Source organism: Catharus ustulatus, chromosome 11 (genome assembly GCF_009819885.2).
Source record: "Catharus ustulatus isolate bCatUst1 chromosome 11, bCatUst1.pri.v2, whole genome shotgun sequence".
NCBI classification, from domain to species: domain Eukaryota; kingdom Metazoa; phylum Chordata; class Aves; order Passeriformes; family Turdidae; genus Catharus; species Catharus ustulatus.
In genome coordinates this window covers 20,574,059-20,600,288 of record NC_046231.1, presented here as the reverse complement: position 1 = coordinate 20,600,288, position 26,230 = coordinate 20,574,059, and the positions used below count along the sequence as shown (strand labels likewise).

The 26,230-nt window shown below is 53.6% G+C and overlaps 1 protein-coding gene across 2 annotated transcripts in view; it reads left to right on the top strand.

Moving 5' to 3' along the window:
* Nucleotides 1-26,230, top strand: part of LOC117001619 (ankyrin repeat domain-containing protein 11-like) — a 125,520-nt gene extending 99,290 nt beyond the window's left edge. For both annotated transcript variants that reach the window (XM_033070056.2, XM_033070057.2), the window contains exons 4-13: nucleotides 712-850; nucleotides 10,665-10,835; nucleotides 11,880-12,083; nucleotides 14,041-14,183; nucleotides 14,862-15,009; nucleotides 15,748-22,472; nucleotides 23,217-23,315; nucleotides 23,405-23,548; nucleotides 24,565-24,657; nucleotides 24,980-26,230. In XM_033070056.2, coding sequence (XP_032925947.1) covers nucleotides 712-850; nucleotides 10,665-10,835; nucleotides 11,880-12,083; nucleotides 14,041-14,183; nucleotides 14,862-15,009; nucleotides 15,748-22,472; nucleotides 23,217-23,315; nucleotides 23,405-23,548; nucleotides 24,565-24,657; nucleotides 24,980-25,165 — 8,052 coding nt within the window. In that variant the 3' untranslated portion in view covers nucleotides 25,166-26,230. The remainder of the gene's footprint in view (nucleotides 1-711; nucleotides 851-10,664; nucleotides 10,836-11,879; nucleotides 12,084-14,040; nucleotides 14,184-14,861; nucleotides 15,010-15,747; nucleotides 22,473-23,216; nucleotides 23,316-23,404; nucleotides 23,549-24,564; nucleotides 24,658-24,979) is intronic.

Sequence of the window (26,230 nt, the reverse complement as noted above, 5' to 3'; positions counted from 1 at the left end):
AGTCTGGGTTTTGCTGGGTTGTTGAAATCAGATCTGTGACAAAGCACTTGTGCTGCTCTTGTTGTTCAGGTAGGAGCACAGTGGTCAGTCCAGAACTGCTCACTCAAAATAATCCTGTTCCTCACATACAAAAACCACAGGGCATGACCTGGGGCCGTGCATTCCCAGCACACTGGGCTCCTGGAGTTTGAGCTGGGAGCCAGCTCTCCCTGCTCATGTCAAAAATCTCACCTGTCTCAGTATCTCTAACTTTTGCTTGGGATGTTCATTCAAAATCTCTCACTGATTTTGAGCAGTTCACAGCATTTCTGCTTCACATTAAAATCCAAACCAGCCCAAACAAGCAGGGCTGATACAAAGCAGGAATGGATCATTCTTGTCATGTGGTTGCATTTGGAAATTCTCACATTCCCCCATCCCAGCCTACCTTCCCCCCTGCCCAGAGCTGGGTGCATCCTTAGCCTCATGCAAAGTGCTGGCTTTGTTTTTCACATGAATTGGTTGGAATTTGGCACCACAGCAGCCTGGATTGGCCTGGCTCTGCTCTGGTGGTGGCAGAGCTTTAAATCTTGGTGGAGGCTGTGTTGGCAATCCCTGATGCTGGAAATCCACAGCAGAAAAGGAAGGGATGAGCCCAGTGCAGGATTTGGGGAACCAGCTGAGCACAGCCTGGAGAAGACTCTTGTTGACCTTGGTCTCTTTTCTTTCCAGGATAAAGATAAAGTTTCTCTAACCAAGACTCCAAAGTTGGACCGGAGCGATGGCGGCAAAGAGGTGAAAGAGCGAGCGACCAAACGCAAGTTGCCTTTCACTGTCGGAACAAATGGAGATCAAAAAGACTCGGATACAGGTACAGAAATGGCACACTGCACCCCCAGACCCTGGCTCTTGGGGCTGCTGGGGAGCACACAGGATCCAGGGTGCAGCCAGTCCATGTGGAAGTGTTGAATCAAATTCCCTGTGTTTTTTAATTGAAGGAAGAAGTAGGTGGACAAGATAACTGGATAACTGCTCTGCTCCACATGTGCACATCTGTTCTTAGTGATGTTTTCAGGTGGATCCATGGCTGTGGGAGGACACCCCCTTCCTTCAACAGCTGTTCTTGTTTCTGACTATCCCAGTTCAGGAATTGTGGCTGGGACAAGCTGGGCATGCTTGTGAGAACTTGGAAAACAAGGGAATAAAGCTGAGTAGTCTTGTCAAGAAAATCAGCTAGCAGAATCTGGTCAAGCAGGTCAGTCTTGTAGCAGAAGAGTGGCTGCTGCATGAGGCTCCTGGGTGGGCTGTTGGATTTGTTAGCAGTTGGGAAGAGCTGTCACAAAGCTTTGGCATGGAGAAAATGGTTTTGTTTGGTTGTAAGGGGCTGAGCTGTGGATTTCTGGACAGGGATTTGTGTGAGTCCTTTTTGTACATTCCTGGGAAATCTGCATTTGGAAATAGTTGTGGCCAGGTAAATATCAGTGTTTGTGTAAAGAGATAAAACAGGCTAAAAGTTGGGAAGCTATTTGAACATGGTACAAGGGCTGTATTTGGTGGTGCTCTGTGGTGAGCCTGGGAGGTGACCTGACGTGGGATTTGTCTCCTGGTTCAGGAGTGGGGAGGGCAGATCTGGAAGGGCCAGGAGTGCCCCTGCAGCAGTGAGGGCTGTCCCACAAGCAGGACAGCAGTGATGACGTGTCCTGGGGGTGGCCCAGTGTTTCCATGGGTTTGTGTTCCTGAGCTCCTGTCTGGGGAGAAAGTTTCCAAACATTCATTAATTCTCTTAAACGTGTTTGCAAGGTTTGGGTTGCTGTGGTGTCTCCCTTGGTGTGTCACCTTTGCAGGAGTGGCTGGGGCCAGGCAGAGCTGATGAACCAGAGCTGGAGCTGCTCTTTGTCAAGGGTGTTTGTGCCACATTCAATACTGGGTTCAGAGCTGAAGCCCAAACTCACTGCAGGGCTGTGCCTGACCCTCGTGACAGCTGGAGTGTCACGACAGGGATCTGCTTTTCCCAGGGCTGCTCTGGCTGCAGAGATATTGGAAATGTTTGGGCAGCAGTGAGAGGGAAACCAAATGCAGAGGAGAGCAGGGAGAGCTGCTGGGAGAGGCTGTGGCTGCTGGGTGGGAGCTGCAGCCCATGAGACCCCCCCTTGCTCAGGGTCTCCCCCATTACCCTGTGCTTTCTTATCTCTGGACACATCTTCCCCTTCCTCTGCACAACTCTTCCCCTTCCTCTGCAGAGCCCTTCCCCTCCTCTGCAGAGCCCATCCTTCCTGGGGAAGTGGGTGAGCTGAGGGGTAACAGCAGCCCAGCTCCAGAGGAGACCCAGAGGGGGTCATGGCACTCACAGACCCATTTAAAGACAAACTGGGCTCTCACAAACTCTGGGCAGGTGTGTGGGAGGTGCAGGTCTCAACAACCTGTTTGGTGGGGTCTGGGGAGGAGGTGGCTCTGGGCTGGAGATCCCAGCAGGATCAATGTGCACAGTCAGACTGGTGCTTAGCAGGAGCCTGTTTCTCTTCCCTGACATCTTTTACTGCAGGAATCAGATGCTGGAGGTGGGAAAAGACTTAGTGGGGATAGGAAAAGGCTTCCTGGCACCTTGCTCTGCTCTTGCATCACCCCATTGTGAGTGTTTCAGGCCTGTCTGGTGTTGGCCTGGCTCAGGTAGAGGCAGGCACAGACGTGTTTGTGGTGCTCAGAAGCTGTTCTGGGGTGGAGGGGTCCCCCCAAGTCTGTGCTGAGGACACAGGTGTGACATGCAGGACAGGCTGGAGCAAAGGCTGCCATCTGCCCACCCCAGGCTCCTGCAGGAGGGGGAGGCTGCTGCTGCTGCTGGTTTTGCTCCTCAGCTTTGCTCCCAGCCCTCAGAGCAGCAGGATTGCACCATCCCTGCTGGCTGACCCCGGCTGCTTTATGTAACATGGTCCTGCTTCCCAGGCTGTGTCCCTGGGCTGCTGTGTGTGCATGAGGGGGTGTGCCAGGATGTTCCACAGCCGTGTGGAATTCAGCTGTAGGGCTGTGGGAGCTCGCAGAGCTCTCTCTTTGCCTCTAGTGGGGTATTTTTCTCCTCGTCAAGTGTTTAAACAATAGCGTGGATCCTCATCCTGATGTGTTGCAGTGACTCATTTTCCTTAGCACGGCGTGTGTTGCTTTTTTCCCGGATGGCTCTGGCTCAGCCTTGACGTAGGTGTTCCATGTGTGGGGTGAGGAACATCAGAGGTGGGTTTGTCTGCTGTGGAAGGGCAGCACAACCTGCCCTGGCCAGGTGTGGGGCAGCAGCTGGTGCTGCAGGATGGTTGGAGGCTGTGGATGGGATATTGGGAAGGAATTCCTTCCTGTGAGGATGGGGAGGCCCTGGCACAGGGATGCTGCCCCTGGATCCCTGGAAGTGTCCAAGGCCAGGTTGGACAAGGCTTGGAGCACCCTGGAATAGTGGAAGGTGTCCCTGCCATGGCAGGGGATAGGACAAGATGAGGTTTAAGGTCCCTTCCCTCCTAAACCATTCCAGGATTCCGTGGTGTGGGCTCCCAGAGGCACTACTGGCCAGCACTGTGCTGAGCACATGGTTTGGGTACAGTTGGTTCAGAGCTAAATCTTTTAAAATATCTTTCTCAAAATGGTTTCTAGAGCAACAATTCTGGCTCTCAGGTTCCTCAGAGTTAACTAAATAAACTGTCTTTGGGAAAAAAAAAAAAATGGCATCGCGCCGTGAGCCTCCAGACTGTGCATGTTAACAGCTCCAGCACTGTGGGAGCAGCATCTCTGCGCCTCAGACTTCTCCTCCTTCCTTCTCCTTCCCTCAAGTGGCATCTCCCCACATCCACAGGCGCTGCCCAGAGCCTACGTGCTGCCTGGCAGCCGCCAAAGGAGCACAGCCAGCTCTTCTCCCAGCAATTCCAGCCGCGTGCGCCGCGCCGGGAGGGGGCTTCAGACCTGGAATATTGGATAATTGTGGTATTAACAAACAGGCAGGGAGAAGGGAGCAGTCCTGCTGGGAAGGCACCTGGCAGGAGAGGTGGGCACGGGCGGCTGGCGCAGCGGTGCCGGGGCTGCGGCGCTGAGCCACGGCTGAGTCACGGCTGAGTCAACGGCACCAGGCTGCCGGCGTGGAGCCGGGCACTCCCCAGCTGCCTGGGGCTCTGGCGGGATGGAGCCGCACCAGCAGCTCCCTCTCTGCACGCTGGGCCAGGTAACACTGCTGGGGAGCAGCTGTGAGGTGCATGGAGCGCAGAATTCCGTGTGCCCGCTCCTCCCGCGGTGCTTTCCTTAGCTGGGTGGCAGCCGACACTTGAGTCCTTGGCTTGAGGTGCAGCTGTGGCTTCCAGGCCTTTAGTCATCAGCAGGGAGAGCTGAGGGTCAGTACAAATCTCAGAGCATGCTGAGATAATTTTGGGCTCTCACAGCTCTGCCTGGGAGCTGGGAAGGCCTGAGTGAGGCTGGGTCAAAGCTGGTGGTGCCCAGCAGTGCTGGGGGTTCTGCTCTCCTTGGGTGCCCAACTCCCTCCCTGGGTGTTCCAGTCCCTCCCTCTTTGTCCAGTTCTCTCCCTGTGTGTCCATCTCTTCCCTGAGTGCTCTTGGAGGAATAAGGGAGAGAAAACTCCCACCAGCTCTCTGAGCTGCTCTGTGCACATCAACCTTTCCAGGCTCCGAGGGCTCTCCTGGTGCCCAGGGCTGATTCCGGGGGCTTGTGGTGGCCAGGGAGGTGCTGTGGTGGACAAGGGCCAGCATGAATATGGTTGGCAGGAGCTGGCCTTGGAGCTTCAAACCCCTCTCTAATCCCCCGAGGTTGTTACGTGACGCTAATTAGTAGGTTAGAAAATGCTTGATGAATCAGCTGACCCAAACCATCTCCCGGAGCCGGCTGCTGCTTGCCTAATGCCGGAGTGTTTGGAGTGACACGGCATGGGAACGGGCTCGTTAGTCCCAGGCGGGCAAGGCTGGCGAGGGAATCCGTGAGAAGCAAATTGCTGGCTTATTAGAAAAGGCATCTGCATCCCACAGTGGTGTTTGTGCCATTGCTGTGCCTGGCTGTGCTCCGGTGTGTGCAGCTGGGGGCTCGGAGCTGCAGCGGGGCTTTCTTTGCCTGTGTCATTTCAATCCTTTTACTAAAATAGTAAGAAACTGTTCTCACCTAGCAACCAGGGAGAGAGTGAATGTCAGAGCTTCTCCCTTCCTAGCTGGGCTCCATAATGCTGGTACAGTGTGGAGAGCCTGGCACACAGCAGCCTTCAGATCACCCTGAGAAACTCCCCGTGTGCAGCAGCCATCTGGGAAGGGCTGTGCAGAAAACCAGGTCGTTTTATGATGGGAGCTGCCATAAATCTCCCTCCTCCCCCCTCATCACCTCCTTAACATGCAGAGGGAGAGGTTGCAGTGTTCTGTGTCTCTGTGAACCAAAAATCTATCAATGATGGCTTTTTCCTTAATACAAGAGCTTTTATCAGCGCTGTCTGCAGAGTGTCCTGGCCCCAGCTCCGGGAGGGGAGGGCTGGCCAGAGCCTTCCTCCCCCGTCCTCCCTCCTCCAGCTCTTTCTATTTCGTGGGAAATGAACGGTCTGGACTTGAAAATTGGTCTTGCTCTGAATAATTGACTTTTAACATGGAGATTGTTGTTTGTGGTGAAGCCTTTGGGTTCCTCTCCCAGCATGTTGGGAGCCAGTGGCCACTCTGTGAAGGAGCTGCTTTTACACATCAGGGCACAGCTGTGGGGTCTGGCCCAAAAGTGTAGGGAGAACACCTGGATTTGGACCACAGGCTATCTCTAGTCAAATTATATTTAAAAATACTGCAACCAGTGGGGTCGGGCCCCACAGATCCTCATCCCCAGGGAGCCCAGCTGAGCACTGGGGATGGTGGGCTCAGCTGCACACAGTGACCTGACACGGTTTTAAAGGGGCTTGTTCCTCCTGCTGGTGCCTTTTCTCTGCTCCTGACTCACAGCCAAGGTCTCCACCATCCTTTCCAGCAGTGTGGGATGAGGCTCTGCCTCTGGTCCTCCATCCTTCAGGTGGGATGGGAGCAGCTCAGGGCACCTTCTGTCAAGGCAAACCTTCCTTTTCCTCTTGTTGTATTTTTTGGCACTGGGTTGATAAACCAGATCACCTCTTGGTGTGTTGGCTCTGCAGTGTGCCTGTGCCAACCCTCTGCACTCCAGGGGTCTGCTGCTCACCCTCCTCTGAGCTCTGTGCCACTCTGGCCTGTCCTACTGCCCTCTCTTATTTCTCCACCTGTGCCATGCTACTTCTGCCTCCTCTATCCTTGCCCTCAGCCTGCTTGTCCCTCAGTTCTGGAGTGCCCCAGACCCTTGGCATGTGCTGCTGTCAGCCTTTCACCTCCTGAGTCATGGGCCCACACGGCAGGTGCCCTGTGAGCCTGGGGTGCATCCTCAGGCCGTGGTGCCAGGCTGGACCTGCTCCCCTGTGCTTTGAGCCGACATGCTCCAGAACGTTTAATGCCCTCCAAGTTCTGCAGCAGGAATGAGTCACTCTTACGCAGGCTGGGCTGGGGGGAGCGCAGCCCTCGTGCTCTCCCGGGGGTGCAGTGCAGTCTCTGTTGCTGTCTGTGCTGCTCTAATTTATTCCTATTGATCTCCTGGTCGGGCTGGCTCACACAGCAGCGCTCGCTGAGCCCCTCTCGCCGCTGAGCCGCTCTCGGTGCGGCGCCGAGACGCTGGGCACAAGCTGCTGCTGCTCTGCTGCTGCTCTGCTGCTGCTACTGCTGCTCTGCTGCTCTGGAAATGGTGTTTTTCCTCAGGGTTCCACCTCCCGTGCGTGTGTTGTCACACTGAGCATGGGAGCAGATGCTTTCTGCATTACAGGGAGCGAGGAGCCGCGCGGCTGCGGTGTCCCCACGACCTGCCAGCCTCTCAGCGTGCCTTGGAGAAACCTCTGGGAGGTTTTCCATCACTGCCCTGCTCTCCTCCTGCCCCTCTGTGTTAGAGCTGGGGCTGGGTTCAGCCTGTGTGTGCACACAGAGCCAGCCCAGCAGTGCTGAATCCCCCTCAATCTGCCCTGGGGATCCCTATGGAGCTTCCAGCAGCTCTGGATTTGTGCTCCCCATTGCAGCACTGCCAGAGTCTCGTGTGAGCACGAGAACCACCCTCAAGCTGATGCTCAGACCCCTTTGTCCTGGGAATGTGCTCCTGCCCAGCCTTTGCAGCCTCCCGGGCTCCGTGTGATGAAAGGCAGGAGCAGCTCCCGGCTCAGCTCCTGCTTTCCCCTTTAAGCCTGCGCACGCGGTTCCTGCTGGCGTCAGCGTGAGGGAAGAGCCGAGCAGGATCCCTGAATTAAACCAGGGCTGATGCTCAGGAGCTTTGCAGAAGGGCTGAAGCAAGCAGCAAACAAGCTGCTTTAAAAATAGCTGCATGGAGGTGTGGCTCATCCCGGGCTCACGGAGCATCCGTGGGCTGCCGTGGTCTTCCTCCCACTGGGATCTGTGTGCACGGTCCAGGCACGGCCACTGAGGGCTCCTGCCTGCACACCCCCTGTATCTCTGGGGTTTGTGCTTGCTCGAGGGGTTCTAGTGTCAAATAAGCTTTTTTCTGTCAGATGGGTAACACTGGGAGAGTTTCTGGTCTCTCCATGTTGCAGCAGGGTGTTGCAGAGGTGCAGTTAATTGGAGACACAGGAGCTGAGATCTCTGTGCAGGCAGATCTTTAAATCTGCTGCAAATCTGATTGTGAGTAAAACCCTCTGGGCTGAAATAGCACACGTGCAGCTCTGTGAGCCTGGGACCAGCCCAGTGCCAGGCAGGGCTCTCAGGATGGGCAGGAGATGATGGCAGCAGCTCTGTCTCCATCCTCTGCTCATGTTTCAGAATTAAGGATCTTGCTTAAGGATCTTGTGGTCCCTCCACGTTGCCTGAGGGCTGTGCCATGCACTGGGGGCTGCCACGCTGCCCACACAGAGTGCCAGCACTGGAGCCACAGAATCACAGAATCGTGGAGTGGTTTGGGTTGGAAGGAGCTTAAAGCTCATCTCCACCCCCTGCCATGGGCAGATACACCTTCCACTGGACCTTTAGGTTGCTCCAGGTCCCATCCAGCTGGCCTTGAGCCCTTCCCACCAGGAAGCTCCAGCCCAAGTCCTCGGCTGCCTCCCCATAGCGAGCGAGAGCGCGGCAGCCGCTTTCCAATTTATTTTTATCTTGTTGATCACATGCTTTGTAATGTTAAATGTTCTGTGGAGGAGGAAATTTCTGCAACTGCAGAATGAATAGGAGTTTAGGGGGTTTCGGTTGAACTTGATAATCAATTTTTGCAAATCCCAGGCTCGTGCTGACAACCTGCAGCAGCCCAGGGATATTAATGAAAATGTTCCCATTCTAATTGTGGCTCCGTACATCGGAGCAGCCGTGGGCATCGCCCACCTCAGGGACTCTGCTTGGTGGCACCAGCCAAGATGTGACCCCTCGAGCATCTCCATGCCTGGCTTTGGGCTGTGGCTGGATGTGACCAAGGCTGGGGGAAGCCAGGCCTGGCTGAGCAGGGTTTAAGCAGACTGGGGAGGAGCAGGGAGGTGCTGCACACACGGATCAGGTGTCCCTGTGTCCCCTGGCAGGACACACAGCGCAGCAGCGTGGCTCCTGGAGCCACCCTGGCAAAGTTGTCTTCCCGTAAGCACACTGGATTTAATTTTATTTTAAGCCATTAAAAAACTCTGCTAGGATCTGATTTCATCTTCCAGCTCTGACACAGCTGCCAGGATGACCAAAATGTGGTTTCAGAGTAGACTGGGATTCGCCTTCAGTGCAGACATGTTTCCAGGGCTTGCATTTCATAGAATTATGGAATGGTTTGGGTTGGGAAGGACCTTAAGGCTCATCTCATCCCACCCCTGCAATGGGCAGGGGCACCTTCACTATCCCAGGTTGCTGCAAGCTCCATCCACCCTGGCCTGGGACACTTCCAGGGATCCAGGGACAGCCAGAGCCTCTCTGAGCAATGAGCAGAGAGCTTTAAGAGGGGTGGCCGTTCTCTCTGGTTGAGATGTTCCCTGGAACAATCATTATTTCTTAAATGTACAGCATCCAGGGGCAGGGGTGGATGGAAATCACCTGCTGCAGGTGGGCCCTGAGCAGCAGAGGTTGGCAGCTCTGCACTGTGCCCAGAAAGGTTTGTGTTGCTGGCTGTGCCTCAGCCGCGAGCGGCAGGAACAGAACATCCCCACACGCTGCTGCCCTCCTCTGCCAGAGACCTTCCCTGGGCTGCAGCTTGGTGGGTGAGGGAAGAAGCCTATGCTGTGGTGCACAGTCTGGTGGCTGTGTGTGACCCTGTCCTTTGGCAGTTCCACCTGACCCACTGGACTTTGTGCTGCGGGCTCTGTCCCGCTGGCCACGTGCCCGTGACCCACAGTGAGCATGCCAGGGGGCTGAGCAGAGCTGGGGAGAGGCTGCAGATTGTTTATTTTTATTGTGGGGAAGGCACCTTCAGGTTTCCTTATCCCTGGAAGTGTCCAAGGCCAGGTTTGATAGGGCTTGGATCAGCCTGTGCTAGTGGAAGGTGTCCCTGCCCATAGGGGTGGGACTGGATGAGCTTCAAGGTTCCTTCCCACCCATTCCATGGTTGTGGCTGTGCTTTGGGGGTGCTTGCTCTTGGTCTCTCAGCAGGAGCTGCCTTTGCAGCTGGATGATTTAGGAGACAGGCTGGGATTTGGGATGACAAACCAGACACTTCAGGGGTTTCTCCTTCCCCTTGCCTCATGTTTGTTTGGGATTTTCTTAGAGGGTTGCAGAAGATCTGAGGGCAGGTGGGTGCTCTGTGCCAGGTGGGAGCAGCCACTTTGGGAGGAGAGGATCCATCACCCAGCACTGGGATCCATCACCCAGCACTGGGATCCATCACCCAGCTCTGGGATCCCTCACCCAGCTCTGGGATCCCTCACCCAGCCCTGGGATCCCTCACTCAGCACTGGGATCTCTCACCCAGCACTGGGATCCATCACCCAGCCCTGGGATCCCTCACCCAGCACTGGGATCCTTCACCCAGGACTGGGATCCATCACCCAGCACTGGGATCCATCACCCAGCTCTGGGATCCATCACCCAGCTCTGGGATCCATCACTCAGCACTGGGATCCCTCACCCAGCACAGGGATCCCTCACCCAGCACTGGGATCCCTCACCCAGCACAGGGATCCCTCACCCAGCACTGGGATCCCTCACCCAGCACAGGGATCCCTCACCCAGCACTGGGATCCCTCACCCAGCACAGGGATCCCTCACCCAGCACTGGGATCCCTCACCCAGCACAGGGATCCCTCACCCAGCACTGGGATCCCTCACCCAGCTCTGGGATCCATCACCCAGCACTGGGATCCCTCACCCAGCACTGGGATCCATCACCCAGCACTGGGATCCCTCACCCAGCACTGGGATCCATCACCCAGCACTGGGATCCCTCACCCAGCACTGGGATCCATTACCCAGCACTGGGATCCAGCACTGGGATCCCTCACTCAGCACTGGGATCTATCACCCAGCACTGGGATCCATCACCCAGCTCTGGGATCATTCACCCAGCACTGGGATCTCTCACCCAGCACTGGGATCCAGCACTGGGATCCATCACCCCCCAGAAGCTTTTTGGCGCTCTCAGTCCCGTGCTCAGACAGGAGCACAGAGATCAGACCTGGCTTTCAGCTCCAGTGCCATTGAAGGCTGTGTCCCCGTGTGCTTGTCCCACAGAGAAGCAGGGTCCCGAGCGGAAGAGGATTAAAAAGGAGCCCGCCACCAGGAAGCCTGGCCTGCTCTTCGGGATGGGCCTCTCGGGGATCCGGGCTGGGTACCCGCTCTCCGAGCGCCAGCAAGTCGCTCTCCTCATGCAGATGACAGCAGAAGAGTCTGCAAACAGCCCAGGTGAGCCTGGGGAGGGGGTTTGTTCTGCAGGGTGGGAGTGCAGCCAGGGGTTCCCAAACATCTGGAATTCCTGGCTCTTGGGGTCAGCAGAGGTTCAGGTAGAGCAGCAGGGCTGAGCTGGCATGGTGCAGAGGGGATGGTTTGCTGCTCTCTGGGGTCTCACTGCTCCCACAGGGCTCTGAGGTGACTCCAGGTGTGTCACTGGGATCCACACGTGGCTCTGGCTGTCCCTCCTTTTCCCAGTGTCCCCAATCCAGCCCAGCCTGGCTGCTCAGCTGGAGCTGTGGTTCCATAGGAACCTCCTCCACCTCAGCTCTGTGTTTCCCACTGGCATCTCAGACTACCTCAGTAAAGGAAGATTGTGAATAAAGACAAAATACCATCCTCTGTAGGTTGTTAATGTTCCTTTTCTTGCAAGGGGATGAGATGTGTAACCAGCACTGCTGTAGCTTGAGATGTGGAGCAGCTGGAATGTGTTTGTCATGGATTTTGTGTTCTAGTCATTTTTATCTGTTACAAACGTGCCCCCCCCCATTTTTGGAGGCTCTGTGCTATCCATGTGTTCACATCCTCGTCCTACACACAACATGCAGCTTTTAGCCAAAAATTCACCAATCTTGCTGCTTATGTTGCTGTCTTTTGGGAAAGGTAAAAGGGAAAAAAACTGCAGATCATTCCAGCGTTCTCCCAGGAAATGCAGTCTCCTCCCAAGGCCGTCAGACCTCACATGTGCTTGGTAAAAGGCCACTTCCCTGGGGAACTGAGGTTTGAGGGTAAGGAGCTGCATTGTCTGCTCCCAGATCACGGGATTGCCCGCAGTGTTTGCCAGGCCTGCAGCTCTCCAGTGGGTCTGGCAGCCCGTGATTCCCATCTCCGTGGGACACACACAGGCTGCTCTGTTCACATCCACTCCAGAGCTTGGGTTGCCTCTTGCTGCCTTCTGAATATTTTGGGAAGATCTGAAACGTGATGCACGAGCTCCCTCTAAGGGCTTAGGAATTGTGTGGAATGCAATCCCTGACGCTGTTTCTCTCCTCCCTGCAGTTGACACAACACCAAAGCATCCCTCTCAGTCTACAGTTTGTCAGAAGGGAACTCCCAACTCTGCCTCCAAAACCAAAGATAAAGTAAATAAGAGAAACGAGCGAGGAGAGACTCGGCTGCATCGCGCTGCCATCCGCGGGGACGCCCGGCGCATCAAGGAGCTCATCATCGAGGGTGCAGATGTCAATGTGAAGGACTTTGCAGGTAACAGCCCAGGAATCACAACTTTTTTCCCACCTTTTTGCGTGTTCCACCTCCAAGAATGACTCCCAGCAGGAAATGTAGTTGGTTTCTAACATGGGGTTGCGCCTTGGAAAGAGGGGTTTGCTGAAAATTGTGATTAAAAAAAAATAATTAAAAAAATCAAACAACGACAAAAAGCCACATTAAAAAAATCCCCCAATGCATCAGTTTTCTTGTTGGAGTTTGGGAGCAGAATTCCCTGGCTGTGCAGTCTGCTTGAGGTGGTGAAGCTGGGCTGGGCAGGATCCAGAGAATCCCTGGAGAATCCCAGTTTTGTGGCTCCGCACACCAAAACTGGCCCGACCACTCCAGACCATTTCCTTCTGCCCTTCCAAAGGGTGCCGTGTTGGAAGGCTGGAGGGGAATTTGCAAAGGCAGGTGGGCTGGTTAAGCTCTGTTTTTACTTAAAATAGAAGGAATTATGTGCCCAGAAATACTGCTGAGAGTGGGTTTGTGAAGTCATCTCTGGAGTTGGGGGCCTGATGCCTGTGAATTTTTGGGAGTTGTTTTTAAGGGCTGAATGTGGGGGTGCTGCAGATGGGGAGGGAATGTGAAGGGCAGGGTTGGGCTCCCACCAGGCACCCAAGCTGGAGTTGTTGACCATCCTGACCCTCAGCTCAGGAGTATTGCCACCTCCACCTCCTCCTCCCCAGCAGTGCTGCCAAGCTGCTGTTTGGGGTGGTGGGATGAGCTGGGAACAGCTCTGAGTCCTGCAGGGAAAGGCAGCCATGGGATGCTGGTGAAGGGGTCATGAAGGTGCTGCTTGTTGGGCTGGATCAGCCTTTCTCCAACATGCCCCAGAGCTTGACTTTGCTGTTCTCTTCTCATGGTTTTGGGGCTATAAATAGATATGGCTGTTCCTCCACCCGTGTGATTAATCCCAGTGCCAGACTGAAGTATCAGTTGTGATTAATTCCGGGCACAGGTGCCCCCTGCAAAGGCTCCAAGTGAAGGTAACAGAACGCGCTCCCACGGCGCTATCAGCAAAACACCGCAGCAGCCGCGCTGGGAAACTTCAAAACAGGCTCTGCTTAAAAACAGGCTGTTTGAACACGATAAAGTGTTTTGTTCTGTGCTCTTCAGAGAGTTGTTTGAGAGCTGGAACTGCCATTACTGTGGAGATGCTACTGTTTGGTTTCCCCCCAAGCCCAGGCCAGCATTCCTGTGTTTGGAGAGCACACAGAAAATCTGTGTCTCGAGCCCTAGCTGCATTTCTGAGCTCAGCCTGGTCTGGGCACCACGATTTCACTTGCAGAGGGATTGGAACCTAAAGCCAAACCTAACAGAGCTTAAGAGAAGGCTGGAGAGGGACATTTCACAGGACCATGGAGTGGCAGAACAAGAGGGAATAGCCTTAAGCTGACATAGGGCAGGGTTAGATGGGATGTTAGGAAGAAATAGGAAATGTGAGGGTGGTGAGGCCCTGGCACAGGTTGCTCAGAGAAGCTGTGGCTGCCCCATTGCTGGAAGCGTTGAAGGCCAACCTTGGAGCAACCTGGGACAGTGGAAGGAGTCCCTGCCCATGGCTGGGGTTGGGACTGGATGAGCTTTAAGATCCCTTCCAACCCAAACCATTTCATGATGGTATAAAAGGGAACAGATCTAAGACCTGCCTTTCACATGACATCAGCAATTCTCCTTATTTCCCATATAAACCCATCCATTTCCAGGGGCTGTGTCAGGTCTGGCAGATGCTCTGCCTGTAGCACATGGCCAGAGGGAGAAGTGGCATTGATTCTCTGACTGCCTGGCAGGAGCAGCAGGACAGAGCTGCAGATTCCTTCCTGCTGTGCCATGGTGATCTGGGCTAACACAGCCAGCTTTGGCCATCACACCAACACAGCCCTGACCACCCTGACCCTGCAGGCTTTGCCTGTGTCTCAGTGTCACTGTGAGCTGAGTGTCCCTGTCCTTGCAGGCTGGACGGCGCTGCACGAGGCCTGCAACCGGGGCTACTACGACGTGGCCAAGCAGCTGCTGGCAGCAGGAGCCGAGGTCAACACCAAGGGGCTGGACGATGACACCCCCCTGCACGACGCGGCCAACAACGGCCACTTCAAGGTCGGGGTGCTGGCATTCACTGCTCTGCTTTAAATGGCTCTTCTGGAAACTTGTGCTTTGAGCAGCCCACTGGGAAAACACAGATTCTGGGTATTTTTGTCTCATTTCCCATGGAGTGGGCAGGAATTTGTGTTCAAGACAAGGTTGGATGGGGCTTGGAGCAGTTGGGGTTAGTGGAAAGTGTCCTTGCCCATGGCAGGGCGTGGCATGGGATGGAAGTTCCTTCCCAGCCTAAATCATTCCCTGATTGTGTGAATTTCCCTGTCTCAGAGCTGTTGAGTGTTTTAATTGGTGCTCCTCTGCTCAGGGGATAGTTCATTCTTCTGGAATTGGGACAGGAACATGATTTTGTGCCTTGCTCTTCCCCCTTCTTTCCTGCCCAGGTTGGTTCTTAGAATCACAGGTTCATTAAGGTTGGAAAAGACCTCCACAATCATCGAGCCCAAACCATTAACCTGATGCTGCCAGTGCACCACTGAACCCTGTCCCTAAATGTTTCTTGAACACTTTCAGGGATGGTTATTCCACCACTTCCCTGGGAATGTTGTTGGGGCTTCACTCTTACATTAGTACCATGTCTTGAAGACACCACTCTTTTAGTTATGTATGAAAATCATGCAAGAAAACCCTGGAATCAAAACACTGTGAGCATCTTCAAGCCTCAGTTTCTCTTTTCAGGTGGTGAAATTGTTGTTGCATTATGGAGGGAATCCTCATCAAAGCAACAGGAAGGGCGAGACGCCTTTGAAGGTAGCGAATTCTCCCACCATGGTGAACCTGCTCCTGGGGAAGACCACGTACCCCTCCAGTGAAGAGAGCTCCACAGGTGAGATTGGCCTTTCTGTGGCCAGGGCTGGGACAGTTGTGGCCTGCAGCTATCACAGAGACCTTGAGAGAGACGTTGAGACAGACTCCTGTCAGATGTTGCCGTGGTCAGGAGCCCACCCGTAACTGTAACCCAAATTCAGACAGCATTGCCACCAGCTTTAGCCTGGGGGCTGTTTGCCCTGGAAACCAGCATTGAGATCGCTTCCCTGGTGCAGTTGGGATGTAGAATTGGAAGGCAGTTGCAGGTAAATGGATGTCCTGGTGGTAATTCCAGTGGAGAGGAGGAGGTTTGCATGCCCACCCTGTGTTCCTGTCCTTCAGCTGTCCCAGCACTGGTGTTTCAGGTTCTGCTTCCAGGCTGTCCCTGCTAGAGCCTCTTCCACCAGTGCCACCACTGTGGGACATCTCCAGGTTTTAATTAGGGCAAACTAGAGTTTTGAGTCTTTTGGGGAACCTTCACCTACACTGTGTGCAGTCATAACCCCGTTCCAAAGTTCTCATGGTACACCCAGGATGTTACTTTGAGGAACACCCCATGCAGGTTGGAACTGGAGGAGCTTCCTTCCAGAAAGATCCCCCAGCCTGGCATTCCGAGCTGTTGGCAGCCAACTTGCAAAGGCTGGGTGAGGCCAGAGGGCATCAGGGCTGTTTGCAGGGGTTGCTGTGTGCAGGACACCAGTGATGTTCCCTCCCCAGAGCCTTGGCAGTCCTTAACACGCTGTTCTTCTCTCTGCAGAGACCTCAGAAGAGGAGGACGCTCCTTCCTTCGCTCCCTCCAGCTCTGTTGATGGCAATAACACAGACTCAGAGTTTGAGAAGGGTTTGAAGCACAAGCCCAAGGCCCAGGAGCCCCCCAAAACCATCACCCCGGTGAAGGATGAGTATGAATTCGATGAGGACGATGAGCAGGACCGGGTCCCGCCGGTCGATGACAAACATTTGCTGAAAAAGGATTACAGGAAAGAGACTAAAGCAAACAGTTTCATTTCCATACCCAAAATGGAAGTGAAAACTTATACTAAAAATAACACAATTACACCAAAGAAAGCTGCCCACCGCATCCTGTCGGACAGCTCGGACGAGGAGGAGACCAGCGTGGCCGTGGGCACGGGGGAGAAGCTGCGCCTCTCCACCCACTCCATATTGCCCAGCAGCAAAATTCGGGAGCCAGCCAGCACCAAGGCGCCCAAGGAGAAAAGCAAAGTAAAAAAGAAGCGGAAGAAGGAGACAAAAAGCAAAGAGGTTCGGTTTGGCAAAAAAAATGACAAGTTTTGTTCCTCTGAATCAGAGAGTGAAAACGTGGAGAGTGAGGAGGATGATAGAGACTCTCTACAGAGCTCTAGCTGTGTAAAGGACTCAAGGCTAGTGCTAAAGGAATCCTCCTTGTTTAACTCTCTGTCTGCCTCATCGACCTCTTCACATGGGAGTTTAGCATCCCAGAAACATAATCCCAGTCTTACAGAACAGCACTCCAAGCACTGGAGGACGGACAATTGGAAAACCATATCTTCTCCAGCTTGGTCAGACGTCAGTTCCCTATCGGACTCCACCAGGACGAGGCTGACGAGCGAGTCAGACTACTCGTCCGAGGACTCGAGCTTAGAGTCACTAAAGCCAGTCAGGAAGAAACCAGAGCACAAAAAGAAAAACACCCCCCACAACACTGTTTCTGAGAAAAAGAATTCATTCCATAGCAATGTGGATGGAGCAATTCCAAAGCTGGACAAGGAGGGGAAGGTTGTTAAAAAGCATAAAACAAAACACAAACATAAAAACAAGGAGAAGGGACAGTGTCCCATCAGCCAAGACATTAAAATAATCAAAACATTTTCTTTTGAGTTTGAGGACTCTAAACAAAAGCCTGAGAAAGGCTTGATAGTAGAGACAGAAAATCCAGTCGAAAACAAGTTGAAAGTGTTAAAGCACGATCGGGAACACGGTAAGAAGGAGGAAAAGCTCCCCAAAGGTAAAGCGGAGGAGAAGGAGTGGTTGTTTAAGGATGAGACTGGAAAATCCTCAAAAGAGGAGAAATCATTAAGAAAAATCAAAGATGGTAGTAAAGACCTGAGCAAATCCTTCAGAGAAGGATTGAGTAAATCAGAAAAAGAGAAGCCTGTCAAAGAGAAATCTCCCAAGGAGGAGAAGCCGAGAATACACAAGGAGGAGAGAAAGAAGAAGTCAAAGGACAAGCAGTCCAAATCTGAGAAGAAGAATGAGCTGAAGGAGGAGAAGGCTTCTAAACTAGAGAAAGAAAAATCCTTCAAGGAAGAGAAGGAAAAATGCAAAAAAGAAAAACTTTACAGGGACGAGTCTGGGTTTGATGAGTTTAATAACAAAACTCAATTTGCCGAAAGCGAGGACACAAAGTTCAGCCTTTCGGACGATCAGCAGGAGAGGTGGTTTTCAGACTTGTCCTCTGATTCATCCTTCGATTTCAAGGGTGAGGACAGCTGGGATTCTCCAATAACGGATTTCAGGGAGATTAAAAATGACACCGTGGCAAAACTAATCATAGAACCCGTGAAAGAGGAAATTAAAGACAAGAAAAAGGAAAATAAAATTAAAGAGAAGAAGGAATACAACGAGAAGCGGAATGAAAAGGACACTTTCTTAAAGAAGAAGGAGAGGGATTATGTGGAGAAAAGCTCCGAGAAGAAAAAGGACCAAACAGACAGACACAAAGTTACTCCCAGTTATTTACCTGAAAAGGATAAGAAAAGGAAGGATTCTGTGGAGACTGGCAAGGAGAGGAAAGAAAAAGACACAGGTGAGACCAACAAAGACAGAAAAGATTCTTCTGACAGCTCTAAAGAGCGAAAAGATCCCAAGACAAAGCAGGAGGAGCCTTATCGAGATGACTTCAAGGAGTATGGCTGTGAAACGTTCTTCAAGGATAAGTCTGACCCTGAGTTCAGTGGGAAAACCCTGGAGAACTGGGAGAGGCACCATTCTGGGAAGGAAAAGGAGAAGAAGGATGCTCCTGATAAAGAAAAAAAAGAAAAGGTGAAACCAGAAAAATACAAGGAAAAATCCAAAGAAGGCGACAAGGAGAAAAATGAAAAAGCTGCTCCAGACAAAATCCTGAAGGACAAAGAACTAGAGAAGAGTTTCAAAGAGAAGAAAGAAACTAAGGAGAAGTACAAGGATCTTCACAGCAAGGACAAGGAGAGAAAGAGCTCTTTGGACCAGGTCAAGGAGAAAAAAGAGAAAAACTTTTCCACAGACAGAGACGATTTCCCCGAGAAGAAGGAGGAGAAGAAAGGCAAGGAGAAGAGCTGGTACAGCATCGCTGACATCTTCACGGACGAGAGCGAGGACGAGAGGGACGATTACAGCCTGAGCGGGTTCAAGGTGGGCGAGGCGGCCGGCAGCGAGGTGCACCGCCTGGACAGCCTGCAGGACAAGGACGACGGCGCCGCGGCCGAGAAGGAGCTGTACCCCGACAAGCACCGCAAGTACTCCTCCGACCGGCAGCACTCCGAGAAGCAGAAGGATAAGGAGTCCAAGGAGAAGAAAAAGGACAAGGGAACATCGGAAGGGGGGAAGGAGAAGAAGAGTTCCTTTGAGAAACACAAAGAGAAGAAGGATAAAGACTCCAGTGAGAAGTACAAGGACAGGAAGGAAAGAATGTCCACGGATTCCACTCAGGAGAAGAAAAACAAGCAGAAACTCCCAGAAAAGGTTGAGAAGAAGCACACCAGTGAGGACAAGGTGAAAAGCAAACATAAGGAGAAGCTGGACAAGGAGCATTCCAAAGAGAAGAAGTCTTCAAAAGGAGGGGAGTCGGAGAAGAGCCTGCTGGAGAAACTGGAGGAGGAGGCTCTGAATGACTACAGGGACGACTCCAATGACAAAATCAGCGAGATCTCCTCTGACAGCTTCACGGACAGAGGGCAGGAGCCAGGACTCACCAGCCTCTTCGAGTCTTCTAACCTCTCTCTGACCGACGCTGCTGAAGAAAAGTTTAAGGACTCTCTCCCTTTACCTTGCCTTCAGGACAAGCTCAAGGAGAAGGAGAGGCACCGACATTCCTCATCTTCCTCAAAGAAGAGTCATGAGAAGGAAAAAGCAAAGAAAGAGAAGACAGAGAAAAAGGAAAAATCAGAAGAATTCAAGGACTCCAGCAGCAGAAAGGATTCCACTCACTATGAAAAGGATTTCTCTGTGGATGGGGAGGCTTTTGGCTCTTCCTACAACATGAAGGCAGACGCTGATGAGGAACCGGAGAAGAGCATTGATTACTTATTTTCTGAAAAGAAGGATAAAAATGATTCTGAAAGAGAGCTGTCAAAGAAGGCGGAGAAAGAAAAGACTTACGGTTCCAGCACCATCAGCACAGCTAAAGAGAAGAAGAAGCGGGATAAACACAAGGAAAAATGGAAGGAGGAAAAGGAAAAGCACAGGGACAAACACACAGATGGTTTCTTTAAACATCACAAAGATGAGCCAAAGTCAACACTCAAAGATAAGGATGGGCCTCAAGTTACCACCTTCAAAGATAAATCCAAGGAGGACAACCTCAAATTCGGTGAAACCAAACTGAAGGAGAAGCTTAAGGAGAATCAAGACAAAGACAAATCCGAGTCCATAAAAATAAGCAATGGGAATGAAAAAATAACTCTTTCCAAAGACAGCGGCAAGAAGGATGCCAGGCCGAGGGAGAAACTTCTGGGAGATGGTGATTTGATGATGACCAGCTTTGAGAGGATGCTGAGCCAGAAAGACCTGGAGATCGAGGAACGCCACAAAAGGCACAAGGAGAGAATGAAACAAATGGAGAAAATGCGGCACAGGTCCGGAGACCCCAAGTTAAAGGACAAACTCAAAAGCTCAGAGGATGTGCGCAAGAGGAGCCTGGATCTGCCAACCAAGAAGCCTCTAGCACTGGACACGCAGCTCAAGGACAAGAAACTCAAAGAGTTGGGTCCCCTGACTCCTATCCTGTCACCAGAAAACAAGGCTCAGCCTGCTGTGGGGCCAGACTCCAAGGACTGGATCACAGGTCCTCAGCTGAAGGAAATCCTCCCAGCATCTCCCAGGCCAGATCAGAACCGGCCCACGGGCGTCCCCACCCCGGCATCCGTGGTGTCCTGCCCGAGCTACGAGGAGGTGATGCAGACACCAAGGACGCCGTCGTGCAGCAACGAGGATTACACAGACCTGATGTTCGAGTGTGCTGACTCCCAGCACTCGCTGCCCATCTCCACCATGTCCATGAACGCCTGCTCTCCTTCCTTCTTCGACAGATACACCAACGTGTCCAGCGGGCTCCCCGAGAACCCCAGCCAGACCCCGACTCGCACCATTCCCTCCTCCAACCTCTACCGCTCCATCTCAGTGGATATCAGGAGGGCGCCCGAAGAGGAATTCAGCGTCGGAGATAAGTTCTTCAGGCAGCAAAGTGTCCCAGCAACATCCAATTACGACTCTCCAGTGCAGCATTTAATGGAGGAGAAAGTTCCCCTTCCCTCTGTTCCTGCTGAGAAGTTCCAGTGTTTGTCTCCTGGGTATTACTCCCCGGATTATGGAGTTTCCTCCCCCAAAGTGGAAGCTTTGCACTGCGCGCCGGGAGCTGTCAGCGGGGTCGCCCAGTCGCCCGAAAGTGTCTTTTCTGGTTTACAAGCAAAATCCTCCCCTTCGCACAGGGATGAGCTGCTGGCTCCTTCAGTGGAAAGTGCTCTTCCCCCCGACATTGGCATGCCCTTGGACACCACAGAGGAGCAGCAAGCCACCGCCTCCATCATGCCACCAGAATCCACCTACCTGCCACCCATCGAGGAGAACCATTTCAGTTCGGGAATGCCCGAACAAAACAACATAGACTGGGATAACCCTCCTCCCCGAAACCCGGACACCGCCATTCCTCCCAGCCTGATGGGCACCCCCGCAGAGCACCCTGTCACCTGGTCCATGGGCTCGGAGCTTCTCATGAAATCTCCCCAGAGGTTTTCCGAGTCCCCTAAACCTCCGCTCTGTTCCCTAGAGCCCATTCATCCTGCACCGGTAGCCTTCATTCCCACAGAGACTTCCTACCCCGTTTCTCCCATCTCTTACCCTCTGTCAGTGGCTGAACCCAGGCTGGAGGAAGTCAAGGAGGATGCTGAGGAAGCAGTTCCAGGAGAAATCGCAAATGCCGAAGAGCAAGCTCCGTACATGTCCCCTACTAGGTTAGACACCTTCTTCAACAACTGCAAACCTCTTCCAGAAGAAGCACCAGAGATCCCTCCAGAGCCCCCGTGTGTGCCAGCAGAACCTCAGGCCGAAGTCGTCGCTGCACCAGAGAACAACTATTTGGAAAACAACAGCGCAGCACCTGCGAACGCGGAGGAGGCGGTGACGTGGCCCGACCCCTTCACCAACACCGAGGATGAGCTGGACCTTGGCCCCTTCTCGCTCCCAGAGCTGCCACTCCAGCCTAAGGACGTTGCAGAGACGGAGATGACGGAGGCAGAAGCGGTGGAGGAAAGCCCAGCAGCAGTTTCAGAACCGAGCGCTGGGATCATCAAAGCCGGCGCGTCCGTGATCGCGCCCGCCGAGCCGGAGGAGCCGCCGGCCAGCCAGGCAGCAGCCACCCTGCCCACGGACACAGAGCCACCAGCAGAGGAGCAGAAACCAGAAGTGGCCGCACAAGAAGCCTCCTCTGAAGCACTGAACACAGCTGAGGAGAAGGCAGCGGAGGACTCGGAAGCGCAGGTTTTCCAGCAGACCCCGTCCGAGCCCGCGCCGGCGGAGAGCAAAGAGGTGGAGGCCGCGCACGAGGAGCTGTCATCAGCTGCTGAGGTGGCAGAGGGCAGCTCCCAGCCCTGTCCTGTGCCCGTGGCCAGCTCTGAGGCTGCTGTTCCACAGGACACTGCTGCAGCCCGTGCCGGGAGCCAGGCCCCACCATCCCAGGCGGATCCGCCTGCTGGCAACGCTCAAGCAGAAGTTGTTGAACCAGTACAAAAACCAGTAGCAGAAGCTCCCAAGCCACCCAAAATAGAAGAGATTCCTCAGCGGATTACCAGGAACCGGGCTCAGATGCTCGCCAACCAAAACAAGCAGAACGCTGCCGCATCCGAGAAGGAATTTCCTCCCGTCTCCGCGCCCGTCACGCGTGCCAAAGGCCGCATCACGGAGGAGGACGATTCCCAGGCCCAGCACCCGCGGAAGCGCCGCTTCCAGCGCTCCAACCAGCAGCTGCAGCAGCAGATCAACACGTCCACCCAGCAGACGAGGGAGATGATCCAGCAGACACTGGCAGCTATCGTCGATGCCATCAAACTGGACGACATCGAACCTTACCACAGCGACAGGTCCAACCCCTACTTCGAGTACCTCCAGATCAGGAAGAAGATTGAGGAGAAGCGGAAAATCCTGTGCTACATTACTCCCCAAGCCCCACAGTGCTACGCTGAGTATGTCACCTACACAGGCTCCTACCTGTTGGATGGCAAACCCCTAAGCAAGCTCCATATTCCAGTGGTGAGTCACCTTCTCTCCTTAGCCTCAGGAGCTCTCCACCCACTCACTGTTACAGACACATCCAAGTTGTCCCCCATGCCCTGTGACCACCTTGCTATGTGCCCCAACCTTTATAATATGACATCAAACCTGAGCCTGGGTAAGTGCCTGGCTGTGTGGTAAATGCAACCCCTGAGTTGCTGCATTTTTACAGAGAGAACTTCGGGCTGTGCTGAGGGGCCTGAGGTTTGGTCAGGCTTTAGAGAAAAGTTTCTAAGAATCCACTGGATTTGAGGCTAGGAGGTAAAACTGCTCTTGCAGCAGTGTAGTAACAGGATAATGAACCTGGAACATGGGAAAAAGATGGCTCTTAACTCCTGCCATCATTTTCCCAAGCTCTGCTCTTTGACTTGGCACTGGGATCAGCATTTCACTGCTGTGCTGCAGGAGCAGCCTCACTAATACAAATGCATAATTAAACTTGGTGCTGCAGGTGCAGGTCTGGGATCCAGGCTGCAGGAGAAGGGTCAGTGTGACCAGGCTCCATTCCTTGCCACACACCCAGCCCTGCAGCACGAGGGCGGGTCAGGCTCTGGTTGTTCTTGCCAAGTCCTCATCCTCACTGAGCGCTGGCAGGACCTTGTCCTTGGCAGAGCTTATCCACAGGCACCCCATGGGATATCCCTGCCCCTTTGTGGCCAGCACACGTTTTGGGGGGGCTGTGCCCCACAGAGGAGCTGCTCTCACCCCTGCCTGTGCCCGCAGATCGCGCCGCCGCCGTCGCTGGCGGAGCCGCTCAAGGAGCTCTTCAAGCAGCAGGAGGCCGTGCGGGGCAAGCTGCGGCTGCAGCACAGCATCGAGCGGGTAAGGGACCCTCCAGCCAGGGAACAGGCCCCAAATTTCCCCTGCTGGTGAGGCTGAGGCTGCCACACTCACTGCTCTCTGTTCCTCAGGAGAAGCTCATCGTGTCCTGCGAGCAGGAGATCCTGAGGGTGCACTGCCGGGCAGCCAGGACCATTGCCAACCAGGCCGTGCCCTTCAGTGCCTGCACCATGCTGCTGGACTCCGAGGTGTACAACATGCCTCTGGAAAATCAGGTCAGTGCCTGGCTCAGGGGTGAGGAAGGGTCTCAGGGGCTCTGCAGGGGATGGGCTTTTCTGGAGGGATGGAGGGAAGGATGGAGGCAGGAGTTACTAACGCGCTCCTTGCTCAGGTCACCCACCATGGCACACAGGTTCAGGATGTCACCTCCCCCAGAGGGCAGGGCTAGATGGGATATTGGGGAGGAATTGTTCCCTGGGAGGGTGGGGAGGGCCTGGCACAGGGTGCCTGGGGAAGCTGTGGCTGCTCCATCCCTGGAAATGTCCAAGACCAGGCTGGATGTGTTCTGGAGCAACCTGAGATAGTGGAACATGTCCCATGGCAGGGGGTGGAATGAGGTGGGCTTTAAGGTCCCTTCCAATCCAACTGTTCTATGACCATTCTGTGACTAGGAACATGATTTGCCTAATCTGCCTCAGTTCCCACATGTGTGCTGGGGAAGGAAATAGGTCCAGGAATGTGGGATACAGGGAGTTCATATCTGTCAGTGAGTCTTGAGACCCTCCATCCTTCTTGGTCAGGGTCATCTGCACACTGGAGAAGTTTCCTTTACTACACTCTGGGGTGTCTTCCTGTGGAAGGAAGAGAAACATTACACTGCTGCATTGCAGGAGGGATCCTGGGCGAGGACAGGATCCTGGGATTTATTAGCGAGTGCGTATTGATCCAGGAGCTCTGATTTATCTGTGGCATTTCCCAGCCAAGTGTCTGCTGCTGCTGCTGTCCTGGCAGGAGTTGAAGGAGTCAGAGAGGTGCAGGTGCTGTGATGGGCTGACATGGACAGATTCCCTGAGAAACAGGGATGCACATGGGTGCATCCCAGTCTGAGGCTGAATCCCTGGAAAGGATTTGGTTCCTGCTCCCTGCAGGAGCAACTGGGAGCAGTGATGTCCATCCTCCCACCCTGCAGGCACCACAGTTCTGAGTGAATATGAATATGGCCTGTGAGATCTGTAACTGCTTAAAGTACAAAACTAATCCTGTGTCTGTCCCTTTGCCGTGCTGTCCTTAGGGAGACGAAAACAAATCGGTCAGAGACCGTTTCAACGCGCGACAGTTCATTTCCTGGCTGCAGGACGTGGATGACAAGTACGACCGGATGAAGGTGAGAGCTGTGGGAGCCCCGTGCTCCAGGCAGGGGCATTCCAGGAGGGCCCTGCCCGTGGCTGGAGCCTGGGAGCTGCCTTAGTGGTTTCCAGCACAGAGTGGGTGTCCAGAGATTCAGGGCAGTGATGCATGGCAGTGAATGCTCTGGAGTGCTGACGAGCCTTTCCCACCCAAACTTTGGGTTTGCCTCAGCTCCTGCTGGAGCTGGGCTCAGCAGACATCCCAAATCCAGGTGTCCTGCGTGTGGCATCCCTGGCTGCACGTCCCCTGCCTTTGCCTGCCGCTCAGCCCTCACGTCCCGTTGTTGTTTCCCAATCCAGACGTGCCTGCTCATGCGACAGCAACACGAAGCAGCTGCCCTGAACGCGGTGCAGAGGATGGAGTGGCAGCTGAAGGTGCAGGAGCTGGACCCCGCGGGGCACAAATCCCTGTGCGTGAACGAGGTGCCCTCGTTCTATGTGCCAATGGTCGACGTGAACGATGACTTTGTGCTCTTGCCGGCATGACAGTTCCAAGCCAGGAGACATCACTGAACACTGGCAAGGACGGGAGCGCTCCGAGGTCGGGCGGTCGAGCTCACATTCACCCTTAACCGCTTGCTGATGAATCCCTGGTCAGAGGAGGAGGAAGCAGCAGCTATCGGCAGAAAACAAAACAATAAGAGAAATAATTGCACTTTCTTCACGACGTGTCCCTCGCTTCCGGACTGGCGCGGCTCCGCGGCGCAGCGGGCCGGGCGCAGCTCCTTGCCAGCGGGGAGGCTGCGGCAGCGCGGGCAGCGGGCGCTCAGCGGCCCCGGGACTGGCCGAGGCGCGGAGGGAGGAGGCCAAGGACACCGTGTGTGTGTTGCAGAAGCTGCTGAGCGGGGCCAGCAACCACGTGAACCATGTACTTGTGAACACCGTGATTTCCAGCTCTCTGTTTTCCACCGGGCGCGCATCTCCTCTCTGGGAGAAGCTGCAGTAGGAAACCATGGGGGGAGGGGGGGGTGTTTGAGTTTCTCGTTCCATCATGGGTATGTCTGAAAAAAAAAAAAAGAAAAAACAAACAGAAAAAAAAATACTACAAAAAAAATTACATTTAAAAAAAAAAAAAAAACAAACAAAAAACCAATTAGAAACAAATGGACAGTGTCCACGTTGGGCAGCGGCGGCTCCGGAGCGGGGACGGCTCCGGGATGTGCCCCCAGCAGCCGCTGCCACCGCTGGGGACGGGCAGAGGAGCCGCCGGGGCGGCACGGCCGGGGAGACGGCGACGCAGAGAAAGGACTTTGCCAACTGTGTTTTTAATGGAGTAAAATCCACGTGGTTTATATATTTTTTCCTTTAATCTTGGGCATTTCGTTTCTCTTTCTGAGAACATAACTTGAAAACACTACAGAGCCAATACTCATATAAAGAAAAATTGTATCCCATAAATGCTGTACAGTTTTTATATACATTAACAATGTACTTTTGCTGCCTTCTAGATAATTTATTTTGCAACACATTACTGCACAGTTGTAAATAACTTATGTACTGTAACATCACTTTCAGTTATGTGTAAAGAAATAAATAAATTAATTAAAATTA